The sequence below is a fragment of the Rhinoraja longicauda genome, chromosome 39 (genome assembly GCF_053455715.1).
Source record: "Rhinoraja longicauda isolate Sanriku21f chromosome 39, sRhiLon1.1, whole genome shotgun sequence".
Lineage (NCBI taxonomy): Eukaryota > Metazoa > Chordata > Chondrichthyes > Rajiformes > Arhynchobatidae > Rhinoraja > Rhinoraja longicauda.
Genome location: NC_135991.1, coordinates 1,120,681 through 1,133,356, shown reverse-complemented (window position 1 = coordinate 1,133,356; position 12,676 = coordinate 1,120,681). Strand labels below are relative to the sequence as shown.

The 12,676-nt window shown below is 52.7% G+C and overlaps 1 protein-coding gene across 7 annotated transcripts in view; it reads right to left on the bottom strand.

Annotated features, from left to right (window-relative positions):
- The window catches only part of LOC144611043 (uncharacterized), a 79,213-nt gene extending 68,262 nt beyond the window's left edge, over positions 1–10,951 (bottom strand). For all 7 annotated transcript variants that reach the window (XM_078430127.1, XM_078430128.1, XM_078430129.1 and 4 more), the window contains exon 1: positions 10,722–10,951. Coding sequence is in view for 4 of the 7 variants with exons in the window: in XM_078430126.1 (XP_078286252.1) it covers positions 10,722–10,791 (70 nt within the window). In the remaining 3 variants the exon portion in view is untranslated. The remainder of the gene's footprint in view (positions 1–10,721) is intronic.
- Positions 10,952–12,676: the final 1,725 nt, after the last annotated feature.

Here is a 12,676-nt window from a genome sequence, read left to right as displayed (position 1 = left end):
CACAGATATGCAGTAAACAATTTGCAGAGTGAAGCTGCAGTGGTGACTGGGCAGGGTAAAGGTGAGAGTGGGGCAGGGGAAGGGTGAAGGTTACAGTGGGGACTGGGCAGGGTGAAGGTGCAGTCGAGAATGGGAACGGTGGAGTTACAGTGGGGACTGGGCAGAGTGAAGGTGCAGTGGGGAATGGGAACGGTGGAGTTACAGTGGGGACTAGGCAGAGTGAAGGTGCAGTGGGGAATGGGAACGGAGGAGTTACAGTGGGGACTAGGCAGAGTGAAGGTGCAGTGGGGAATGGGAACGGTGGAGTTACAGTGGGGACTAGGCAGAGTGAAGGTGCAGTGGGGAATGGGAAGGGTGGAGTTACAGTGGGGACTAGGCAGGGTGAGGTTACAGTGGGGAATGGGGAAGGGTGAGGTTACAGTGGGAATGGGGCAGGGTGAGGTTACAGTGGGAATGGGGAAGGGTGAGGTTACAGTGGGGATGGGGCAGGGTGAGGTTACAGTGGGGATGGGGCAGGGTGAGGTTACAGTGGGGGCTGGGCAGGGTGAGGTTACAGTGGGGGCTGGGCAGGGTGAGATTACAGTGGGGATGGGGAAGGGTGAGGTTACAGTGGGGATGGGGAAGGGTGAGGTTACAGTGGGGATGGGACAGGGTGAGGATACAGTGGGGGCTGGGGCAGGGTGAGGTTACAGTGGGGGCTGCGCAGGGTGAGGTTACAGTGGGGATGGGGAAGGGTGAGGTTACAGTGGGGATGGGGAAGGGTGAGGTTACAGTGGGGATGGGGCAGGGTGAGGTTACAGTGGGGGCTGCGCAGGGTGAGGTTACAGTGGGGATGGGGAAGGGTGAGGTTACAGTGGGGATGGGGCAGGGTGAAGGTGCAGTGGGGATGGGGCAGGGTGAGGTTACAGTGGGGGCTGGGCAGGGTGAGGTTATAGTGGGGATGGGGAAGGGTGAGGTTACAGTGGGGATGGTGCAGGGTGAGGTTACAGTGGGGATGGGACAGGGTGAGGTTACAGTGGGGACTGGGGCAGGGTGAGGTTACAGTGGGGATGGGGCAGGGTGAGGTTACAGTGGGGATGGGGCAGGGTGAGGTTACAGTGGGGATGGGGCAGGGTGAGGTTACAGTGGGGACTGGGAAGGGTGAGGTTACAGTGGGGATGGGGCAGGGTGAAGGTGCAGTGGGGATGGGGCAGGGTGAGGTTACAGTGGGGATGGGGCAGGGTGAAGGTGCAGTGGGGATGGGGCAGGGTGAGGTTACAGTGGGGACTGGGGCAGGGTGAGGTTACAGTGGGGATGGGGCAGGTGAGGTTACAGTGGGGATGAGGCAGGGTGAGTTTACAGTGGGGATGGGTATGGTGAGGTTACAGTGGGGGCTGGGCAGGGTGAGGTTACAGTGGGGACTGGGGCAGGGTGAGGTTACAGTGGCGGCTGGGCAGGGTGTGGTGAAAGTGTGGAATTGGCTGGGTGACTGGGCAGTGGGGATGGGGCAGGGTGAGGCTACTGTGGGGATGGGGCAGGGTGAGGCTACTGTGGGGATGGGGCAGGGTGAGGTTACAGTGGGGAATGGGCAGGGTGAGGTTACAGTGGGGGATGGGGCAGGGTGAGGCTACAGTGGGGATGAGGCAGGTGGAAGTATAATTGTGATTGGGCAGGGTCAAGGGGCAGTGGAGACAGGGCATGGTCAAGGGGCAGTGGAGACAGGGGAGGATGAGGTTACAGTCGGGGCTGGGTTGGGTGAAGGTGCAGTGACGAATGGGCAGGGGAAAGGTACAGCGGGGAATAGGCAGGGTGCATTGACAGAGGGAAATGGGCAGGGTGAAGTTACTGTGGGGATTGGGCAGGGTTAGCTTAGTGTGGGGACTGGGCAGGTTGAAGGGGCAGTCGGGACTGGGTTGGGTGATGGTGTAGTGGGCACTGGGCATTGTCACCAGGCAGTGAGGACTGGGCTGAGTTACGGTGCGGTGGGGACTGGGCAGGTTGAAGGGGGCAGTGGAGAACTGGGCAGCTTCAAGGTGCAGTAGCGTCTGGGCAGGGTGAATGGGCAGTGGGACTGGGAAGGTTGAGGTTACAGTGGGGACTGGGAAGGGTGAAGTTACTGGGAGAATGGGCAGTGTGTGGTTACAGTGGAAGATTGGGTGGGTGACCGAGCAATGGGGACCGGGTAGGGTGAAGGTGCAGTGGGGTTTGGGCAGGGTGAGGTTACTATGGGGACTGGGCAGGATGACAGAGCAGTGGAGACTGGGCAAGGTGAAAGTATCGTTGTGATTGGGCAGGGTCAACGGGCAGTGGTGACTAGGCAGGGTAAGTTTACTAAGGGGACTGGGCAGGGTGAAGGGGCAGTGGGGACTGGGCAGGGTGAGGTTACACTGGGGACTGGGCAGAGTAACGTTACTGTGGGGACTGGGCAGGGTACGGTTACTGTGGGGACTAGTCAGGGTAAGGTTACTGTGGGGACTGGGCAGGGTGAGGTTATAGTGGGGAATGGGGCAGGGTGAGGTTACTGTGGGGATGGGGCAGGGTGAGGTTACAGTGGGGATGGAGCAGGTTGAGGTTACTGTGGGGATGGGGCAGGGTGAAGGTGCAGTGGGGATGGGGCAGGGTGAGGCTACTGTGGGGACTGGGTATGGTGAGGTTACAGTGGGGGCTGGGCAGGGTGTGGTGAAAGTGGGGAATTGGCTGGGTGACTGGGCAGTGGGGATGGGGCAGGGTGAGGCTACTGTGGGGATGGGGCAGGGTGAGGCTACTGTGGGGATGGGGCAGGGTGAGGTTACAGTGGGGATGGGGCAGGGTGAGGTTACTGTGGGGATGGGGCAGGGTGAGGTTACTGTGTGGATGGGGCAGGGTGAGGTTACAGTGGGGATGAGGCAGGTGAAAGTTTAATTGTGATTGGGCAGGGTCAAGGGGTAGTGGAGACAGGGCATGGTCAACGGGCAGTGGTGACTGGGGAGGATCAGATTATAGTCGGGGCTGGGTTGGGTGAAGGAGCAGTGGAGACTGGGCAGGGGAAATGTACAGCGGGGAATAGGCAGGGTGCATCTACAGAGGGAAATGGGCAGGGTGAAGTTACTGTGGGGATTGGGCAGGGTTAGCTTAGAGTGGGGACTGGGCAGGTTGAAGGGGCAGTCGGGACTGGGTTGGGTGATGGTGTAGTGGGCACTGGGCATTGTCACCAGGCAGTGAGGACTGGGCTGAGTTACGGTGCGGTGGGGACTGGGCAGATTGAAGGGGCAGTGGAGACTGGGCAGCTTCAAGGTGCAGTCACGTCTGGGCAGGGTGAAGGGGCAGTGGGACTGGGCAGGGTGAGGTTACAGTGGGGACTGGGAAGGGTGAAGTTACTGGGAGAATGGGCAGAGTGTGGTTACAGTGGAAGATTGTGTGGATAACCGAGCAATGGGGACCGGGTAGGGTGAAGGTGCAGTGGGGGTTGGGCAGGGTGAGGTTACTATGGGGACTGGGCAGGATGACAGAGCAGTGGAGACTGGGCAAGGTGAAAGTATCGTTGTGATTGGGCAGGGTCAACGGGCAGTGGTGACTAGGCAGGGTAAGTTTACTAAGGGGGCTGGGCAGGGTGAAGGGGCAGTGGGGACTGGGCAGGGTAAGGTTACTAAGGGGGCTGGGCAGGGTGAGGTTACTGTGGGGACAGGGCAGGGTGAGGTTACTGTGAAGACTAGGGCAGGGTGAGATTAATGTGGGGACGAGGCAGGGTAAGGTTACTGTGGGGACTGGGCAGGGTAAGGTTACAGTGGGGACTGGGCAGGGTAAGGTTACTGTGGGGACTAGGGCAGGGTAAGGTTACTGTGGGGACTGGGCAGGGTAAGGTTACTGTGGAGACTGGGCAGGGTGAGGTTACACTGGGGACTGGGCAGGGTGATGGTGCAGTGGGAACTGAGCAGGGTGAGGTTACACTGGGGACTGGGCAGGGTGAGGTTACTGTGGGGACTGGGCAGGGTAAGGTTACTGTGGAGACTAGGGCAGGGTAAGGTTACTGTGGGGACTGGGCAGGGTGAGGTTAATGTGGGGACTGGGCAGGGTAAGGTTACTGTGGGGACTGGGCAGGGTAAGGTTACTGTGGGGACTGGGCAGGGTAAGGTTACTGTGGGGACTGGGCAGGGTAAGGTTGCTGTGGGGACTGGGCAGAGTGAGGTTACTGTGGGGACTGGGCAGGGTGAGGTTACTGTGGGGATTGGGCAGGGTGAGGTTACTGTGGGGACTGGGCAGCGTAAGGTTACTGTGGGGACTGGGCAGGGTGAGGTTACTGTGGGGACTGGGCAGGGTGAAGGGGCAGTGGGGATTGGGCAGGGTGAGGTTACTGTGGGGACTGGGCAGGGTGAGGTTACTGTCGGGACTGGGCAGGGTGAGGTTACTGTGGGGACTGGGCAGGGTGAGGTTACTGTGGGGATTGCGCAGAGTGAGGTTACTGTGGGGATTGGGCAGAGTGAACGGGCAGTGGGGATTGGGCAGGGTGACGGTGCAGTGGGGTCTGGGCCGGGGCAAGCTGCCCAGGTGGAAGGTGCAGTGCGGACTGTTTAGAGCAGTGTGTACAGCGCAGGGGCAGACTGCACGTCAGGATAGATAACAGTGGGGAGTGAGCAACCCCGGGTCGCTTATCGTGCGGATTTTCATTGTAATATTTTATGTCATGCTGATCAGGGAATTTGCTGGATGACTATCCAAGTGCACCAGCGGAAGGGCAGAGGAAGAAAGATTCTAAGGGGAGTAAGAGGCGAGCGTGGCTGACAAGGGAAGCCAAGGGCAGCATAAAAATTAAAGAGAGGAAGTATAACATAGCAAAGATGAGCGGGAAGCCAGAGGATTGGGACTATTTTAAAGAACATCAGAAGGTAACTAAAAAGGCAATACGGGGAGAAAAGATGAGGTACGAAGGTAAGCTAGCCAAGAATATAAAGGAGGATAGTAAAAGGTTCTTTAGGTATGTGAAGAGGAAAAAAAAGAGTTACGACAAATGTGGGTCCTTGAAGACAGAAACAGGTGAATTTCTTATGGGGAACAAGGAAATGGCAGACGAGTTGAACAGGTACTTTGGATCTGTCTTCACGATGGAAGACACAAACAATTTCCCAGGTATTATAGTGGCCCGAGATCCTAGGGTAACGGAGGAACTGAAGAAAATTCAAATTAGGCAGGAAATGGTGTTGGGTGGACTAATGGGACGAAGATTGATAAATCCCCGGGGCCTGATGGTCTGCATCCCAGGGCACTTAAGGAAGTGGCTCTAGAAATCGTGGATGCATTGTGATCATTTTCCAATGTTCTATAGATTCAGGATCAGTTCCTGTGGATTGGAGGGTAGCTAACGTTACGGGCAGTGGGAACTGAGCAGGGTGAGGTTACACTGGGGACTGGGCAGGGTAAGGTTACTGTGGGGACTGGGCAGGGTGAAGGGCAGTTGGAACCGGGCAGTGTGAAGGGACAGTGGGGCTGGTCAGGGTGATGGTGTAGTGGGAACTGGGCAGAGTGAAGGGGCAGTGGTGACTAGGGCAGGGTGAGGTTACAGTGGGGACTAGGGCAGGGTGAGGTTACAGTGGGGACTGGGCAGGGCGAGGTTACTGTGGGGACTGGGCAGGGTGAGGTTACGGTGGGGACTGCGCAGGGTGAGGTTACGGTGGGGACTGGGCAGGGTGAGGTTACACTGGGGACTGGGCAGGGTAAGGTTACTGTGGGGACTGGGCAGGGTGAAGGGCAGTTGGAACCGGGCAGTGTGAAGGGACAGTGGGGCTGGTCAGGGTGATGGTGTAGTGGGAACTGGGCAGAGTGAAGGGGCAGTGGTGACTAGGGCAGGGTGAGGTTACAGTGGGGACTAGGGCAGGGCGAGGTTACTGTGGGGACTGGGCAGGGCGAGGTTACTGTGGGGACTGGGCAGGGTAAGGTTACTGTGGGGACTGGGCAGGGCGAGGTTACTGTGGGGACTGGGCAGGGTGAGGTTACTGTGGGGACTGGGCAGGGTGAGGTTACTGTGGGGACTGGGCAGGGTGAGGTTACAGTGGGGACTGGGCAGGGTGAGGTTACAGTGGGGACTGGGCAGGGTGAGGTTACAGTGGGGACTGGGCAGGGTGTGGTTACTGTGGGGACTGGGCAGGGTGACGGTGCAGTGGGGTCTGGGCAGGATGAAGGTGCAGGGGGAAGGTGCAGTGCGGACTGTTTAGAGCAGTGTACAGCGCAGGGGCAGACTGCACGTCAGGATAGATAACAGTGGGGAGTGAGCAACCCCGGGTGGCTTATCGTGCGGGTTTTCACTGTAATATTTTATGTCGTGCTGATCAGGGAATTCTCGGGGTGACTATCCAAGTGCACCAGCGGAAGGTCAGACGGACACTTGAGCTGTGGTTTCTTTGGGTGATCTGACCTGGACGCAAAATGCTACAGTCAGAAGTGTTCCGTCGAATTACAGCAGATGTCCCGGAACTACAAACCACGCTGATTGTTCCATGTACAACGTATTCAGTGTATGCCCACACTGCAGTCCACAGCCCGACCCACGCTCTCCACTCTGTCTCCACCGTTCTCGCACACTACACCTCCCTATTCCCATTTCCCGTCAATACACTTTGTAGCGCTTCCATCCACCACATTCTCCAGTTCCTTCCCCAGAGGGAGAGCTTCCCACAGCTCGGAAACAAGCCATTACACCCCAACAGCCAAACCGACATGGATGTGCCCACAGAACACGTAGTCTCCATGCCTTGGAGTTTCAAGTGTTCCTCTTGATGTCTTTAGTGTCCCTGCCTCCGTCATACCCTTTAGTAGCGCGTCCTAGATTCTGAGTCTGAATGAGAAGATACCTCATCAGATTATTTCAAACATTTTATCTAAACCAATGCCCTCTGGATATAGCTCCCTCTTGTTTGGGGGATGTTTTAAAGCACGTAACCTGTCCATGCCCCTTAATTTGTCCAATTGTTGGATCTTCACTGTGTCTTTTTCTTGAAAATACAATAAACTCAGTCTATCGACTCTGCCGTCATTGCCAAACTTTGCCATCGCAGAAACATGCTCATGGATCTCTTCGCCACCTTCGACCTAGCAGTTAAGTTCTTCCTACAGTGTGGTGACCAGATGTGCCCACAGAAGTGCAGATGTGGGCTAGCGAACATCGTATAAAGCTGTACTCCAACCACTCTGCACTTGGTTTGTTTGTGCGACAGGACAAATAAAATGTCACATACACATTCAATGACAACTGACCTACAGTACCTGTAATGCCGCCTCCGAAGATCTTTGGGCTTATACACCATCGGGTTCGAACGATAATCCTTGCTAGGAGCCTACCCTCAGCCTCAGGCTTACTCCAGCTTCACCAGAGTTATTAGTGAATGCAAAGACTCAGGAAGCTGTTGGTAGGGGAAAAGGGGAATGTTGATGCTGATGTGTCCCCAATGTTGGGCGGGTCCAGAACCAGGGTCCACATTCTTAGAATAAAGGGGAGGCCATTTAAAGTTGAGGTGAGAAGGAGTTTTTCACCCAGAGAGTTGTGAATTTGTGGAATTCTCTGCCACATAGGGCAGTGGAGGCCAAATCATTGGATGGATTTAAGAGAGAGTTAGATAGAGCTCCAGGGGCTAGTGGAATCAAGGGATATGGGGAGAAGGCAGGCACGGGTTATTGATTGTGGACGATCAGCCATGATCACAATGAACAGCTGGCTCGAAGGGCCGAATGGCCTCCTCCTGCACCTATTTTCTATGTTTCTATGTGTACCAAGTGAAGAAGATTGGGAAATCCCCTTGGAGACGGCCATGGTATGGTATGCATATCTGTAGCGGGATTTCTCCGATCAACCAGTTCCAAGTACAGTAATAGTGTATTCGTAGAAAACTTCCTACATGTATGCGGACCATTTGGCTCATTGTTTCTGTGCCGAACAATCGGGCTTTGCAACGTGGGTGTATAATCTTTGAGATCAGTGCTTGTAAATACACATTCGAGGGTTTACATGTAAGTTAGGTATTTCCCCTTCCAGACTTTCTGCGGACAGTTCTGGACCGTTCGCGATGTTTGAATCAATTTATTATCACCATCCATCTCCTCGCATCGTACTGGAAATGCCTGCTCTCTGCCAAATAAACGGTTTCCCATTCAAGTTGTTCCGCTCTATCCAACCATTCCTAATTGCCCGAACTCATCTCAGCAGCGCCAAGCACCATAGGTGCAGCGTGCTGACAGAACCTACATGCAATCTTCAAACTGGAACCTGACTGGTGATTTACGCCAGTCAAACAGAATATCGCAGCTCTGGGAAAAGATACGGAAAAAAACAAATGTCTGATTGGTCTGCCTTGTTAACCCTGGTTTCCTTTGGACACACAAGCTGGTTGGCAGAATAATTTACCTGGATGCGCCATGGAGCTGGAAGCTTATAAAACACATGCCCTTCGGCTCACAGAATCAGGTGTCAAAAGTCGACCAATCATTTCCACGAATCATGCTGTTTTAATTCAACGACATTAACAACAATTTACCTCAAATACTACTATTCCTTTGCTGGCATATAGGTAACTTACAGCAGCAAATTACCTGACAAACTGCACATGCCGGGTCGAGGACGGAAACCGGAGCAAATGGAGGAAACAGATGCGTTCACGAACAGAATGCGTCGACAACATAAAAAGCAGTGCAAGATCGGAGCTCGTTCGCTTGATCTGTGAGGCCACAGAGCTACCAGCTACATTACTGTACCGACTGTGGAAAAATAAAATTCAGAAGTAGACACAGAAGGCAGTCATGACTTGTAAGAAACAAGTCGGGGCTGCACACACCTGCACAAGGACCAAAATCAACACATCTCAGACGAGCTGCAACACCGCACATTCTCAGCAAAACGAAGGTTAAATTACGAAATTGTAACATGCCAGTAAGTAAGTCGAGAAATTTGAGACGTGCAGAAGAATCAGCAACAATTCTCAGCTACCAATGAGTGACCGCGGGGACCTGTTACAACGCAACTTCCCATCAAATTGCCTTTCCTGCAGATCACTGCAGTGGTCAACCCCAGCCCCAGTGTCCCGCAGCTCAAAGACTATTTTCAAATGGACCACATGCTGCCTTTTGTCACTGAGAATTATCACAGAGTCGGGCATCATCACCACACACCACGTTGGCAACAACGTCACCACTCGGAGCGGCAACGGTTCAACAAACTCTCCGCAGTCAGTTGATGCGACCGTTCTGGAACAGCGGGGTTCCCCTCACAGAGCAACAAGTAACGAAGAACAGAAACAGACCCGCGGCTGGACCGTCATCCGTGCCCCCCGCCGCAATATACAGATCTTATCTCAGGTTAGGACAAAACATAGATAATAATTGAAATGTACTCAGTCAATAAGGCGCCATCTCTCTTAACCACTGTCTGAACTGTCATTAACACAGAAACGACCGAACTCAAGCAACTTCGCCAGGTACAGAGAGAGAAGCCAACGCGGCCCCGTTCCAGAAAGCGGAGCATCACAACCACGGGCCAGCGGGAAAGTCAAGAATAAAAAGTGGACGTTGCAAATCTGAGATAAATCAGAAAATATTGGCAACAACTGGAAATGCTGGAATATCCTGGGCAGGTCCCATTCGACCGGACTGTACAAATTAACCCAAATTCACACCGTCACCAACAATAAAACCGCACATGAAATGCATAACGACAAGGTTAGGTAAGAAAATAACTGCAGATGCTGGTACAAATCGAAGGTATTTATTCACAAAAAGCTGGAGTAACTCAGCGGGTCAGGCAGCATCTCAGGAGAGAAGGAATGGGTGACGTTTCGGGTCGACATGTCTGAAGAAGGGTCTCGACTCGAAACGTCGCCCATTCCTTCTCTCCTGAGATGCTGCCTGACCTGCTGAGTTACTCCAGCTTTTTGTGAATAAATACCTACGTCAAGGTTAGGAACACGTTACACAGATAATGCCGTTCAATTATCCATTCAGCAAAAACCTATCCTAGCTCCAGACATTCGCTACACTCCAGCTATTGTCCTTTCCAACATCACTACCGTTCAGATTAACGTGTTTCTTCCCTTCTTTTGTTCCTGAGAAGGAAACTTTGATTTTAAACATTAACTCTTTCTCTTTCCACAAATGCTCCCAGACATGCGGTTTCAATCACTTTCCCATTTCATTCCAGACTTGCGGGGATTATTTCCAACATATGGAAATATTCCACGCCGCCTGTGAATAAAGAAAGTGGGCGGAGTGAAACTGGAGCGTTTCTCTGGCAGCAAAGCAACAACCCTGGTCTCACACTCGGGCGGGAAAATCAACGGCTGATTTTTTAGTCCGGGAAAAAGCAAGAATGTAATTGGTAGCATGACAGATTCACTGAGTGCTGTAACAACCGGAAGATCCTGGATTATCCGAACACTTATCCTAAACACTTATCCTGGGTTATTTCAAGATGTATCAGCAGTGCGTTACTCCAATTAGTCCACAGACCAGAATGTGCTGTGCATTCACACCGACATTACTGACGTGACACAGGCGGAAGGTACACAGATCAACTGCTAGACGTTTTAGAGTCAACATTAAATAGGTCAATCTTGCCTGAGTACTGTACGAATGAAGATACCTGGTTAGTTTAAAATGAACCTCACAATTGGCAAATACCATATGTGGAATCATAAAACAGCGAAGCAAGCGGCACACAGCAATTATCAAAATCTTAGATACTGTTTAACAGTGATAAACACGGTGAGTAACTATGAGTAACCACTCACCGGGAACACCAACAGCGGCCAGAATCGGATAGTAAATTGACATTATTTGATCAAGTCGTGAGACTCCCATGTTCTCGATGATGTGACGACCCCTCTGTAGATGCAGTACACAGGACTACTGCCAGCCTTCCTCCTCGCTGTCATCCTTCATTCTCGCTTCATCCCTTATTACAGCAGGGAGAAATCTCCAGCGGCACCAGTCTCCTTGCCAACGACGCCAGTGGCACTCACTGAACAAACACGTCACGCCAGCTGTTCCCAGTTTAGCACTGCTTTGGGAATTACAGACTTAAAGTGACGCGTCAAACATCAGAAAGCAGTCTGTGGTTACCATGGCAGTGAACACTGGGTAAAGTGTACAGAGTCTATGCAGAAATCGGCCAGGACGCACTGACCAACCCGTTGCTTCACTGTGAGGAGCAGACACGTTTCTGTCCGGGTGCTCGTCCTGCCACAGCAGGGGTTGGGGCTTATGATTGACACGGAATGGACTCATTCTGGTGCAGCAACTGTGAACAAGTGATAATGAGGGGTTGAGTTGCAACAATGCATGGCGTCGAATTATGGTGTGTATTGTTAAATGACACATCACATATTCTAACAGCTTCTGATTGCATGGGAGGGATATATGCCAATTATACTAGGCCTGGCTCATATGTGACTTATTGAAAGACACTTCATTGTCACGTGTACCGAGGGTACCTAGGAACAGTGAACTGCTTTGCTTTTCATACAAACTAGGCGGTACACAGGTGTCGCACCAAGTCCCACCAAGGCGATTGTCCCTGCAATGCCCTTGTGAAACTGGCCGTGAACGGACATAAATCAGAGGCGACCACTCCGAGACCAGAACAGCGCCATACAGCAACACACAGTCATGTTACACTGTGATGTAACATTATAATGTATGTTTCTATGTGATCCTCCCACCCATTCCCGCGGCTCAGTGCAACTGGACAAACATTTGTCACGCCGATAAGACCAGGATGTGCTGCGTGGATGGCCTTGTAGATTCCTCCATGTCGCCCAGTCTCCAAGGACGCCGTGTGCGTGGCATACCCCACAACATGAAACGTCAAGTAACCTAGCAAAGAGTTACCAGTAACTTTGCTGGAAGTAGTCGATCCTAAATCAAATTTCCAAGAGCTATCACTGATTCCCGACAATATTGGCCTTATGGCCGCCAGGGCAGTAAAATGAAAGCGGATGTAACGAAGGGCTGGACGGTGCAAGGACACGGGGATGCTCTGCCTCCCACCACAGTGGTCGGCAGTCCCACTGGTAAACGAGCGGGTCCAGCTCAATGGGCAGATCTGCGGGTCCGGGATACTGTAAGTGATATAACGGCCAACACGAGGACGTCACTGACAGAACCGAGCTGTTCTCTGACCAATGCACCGGTCACAGTTTCAGGAGTCATTGGCGACGCAGGCCTCGGCAGCACTCAGCACTGAGACCGCTGTCCGTCCCGTCACTGAGTAACAGACACATCAGATAGAGTAATGATGGGCCAATAGCTTGGAACCGGACCTCCATGACGCTCCCTGTATTAAATCCGCAGTACTTTATTCCACTACGATCCGCACCCTTGACGATGACCGAATCACGTGGATCACATAATCTTTTCGACGGTCGCTACGTCCATCAACATCATATCATATCATATATATACAGCCGAAAACAGGCCTTTTCGGCCCACCAAGTCCGTGCCGCCCAGCGATCCCCGCACATTAACACTATCCTACACCCACTAGGGACAATTTTTACATTTACCCAGCCAATTTACCTACATAATCAAGTGGTTAATGATAAAACACCTCTGGATTTTAAAAAAAGACTCTGAATGTCCGGTGATTTTCTACATTTTTAAGAAAGGCGGGAGAGAGAAAACGGGAAATTATAGACCAGTTAGTCTGACATCAGTGGTGGGGAAGATGCTGGAGTCAATTTTAAAA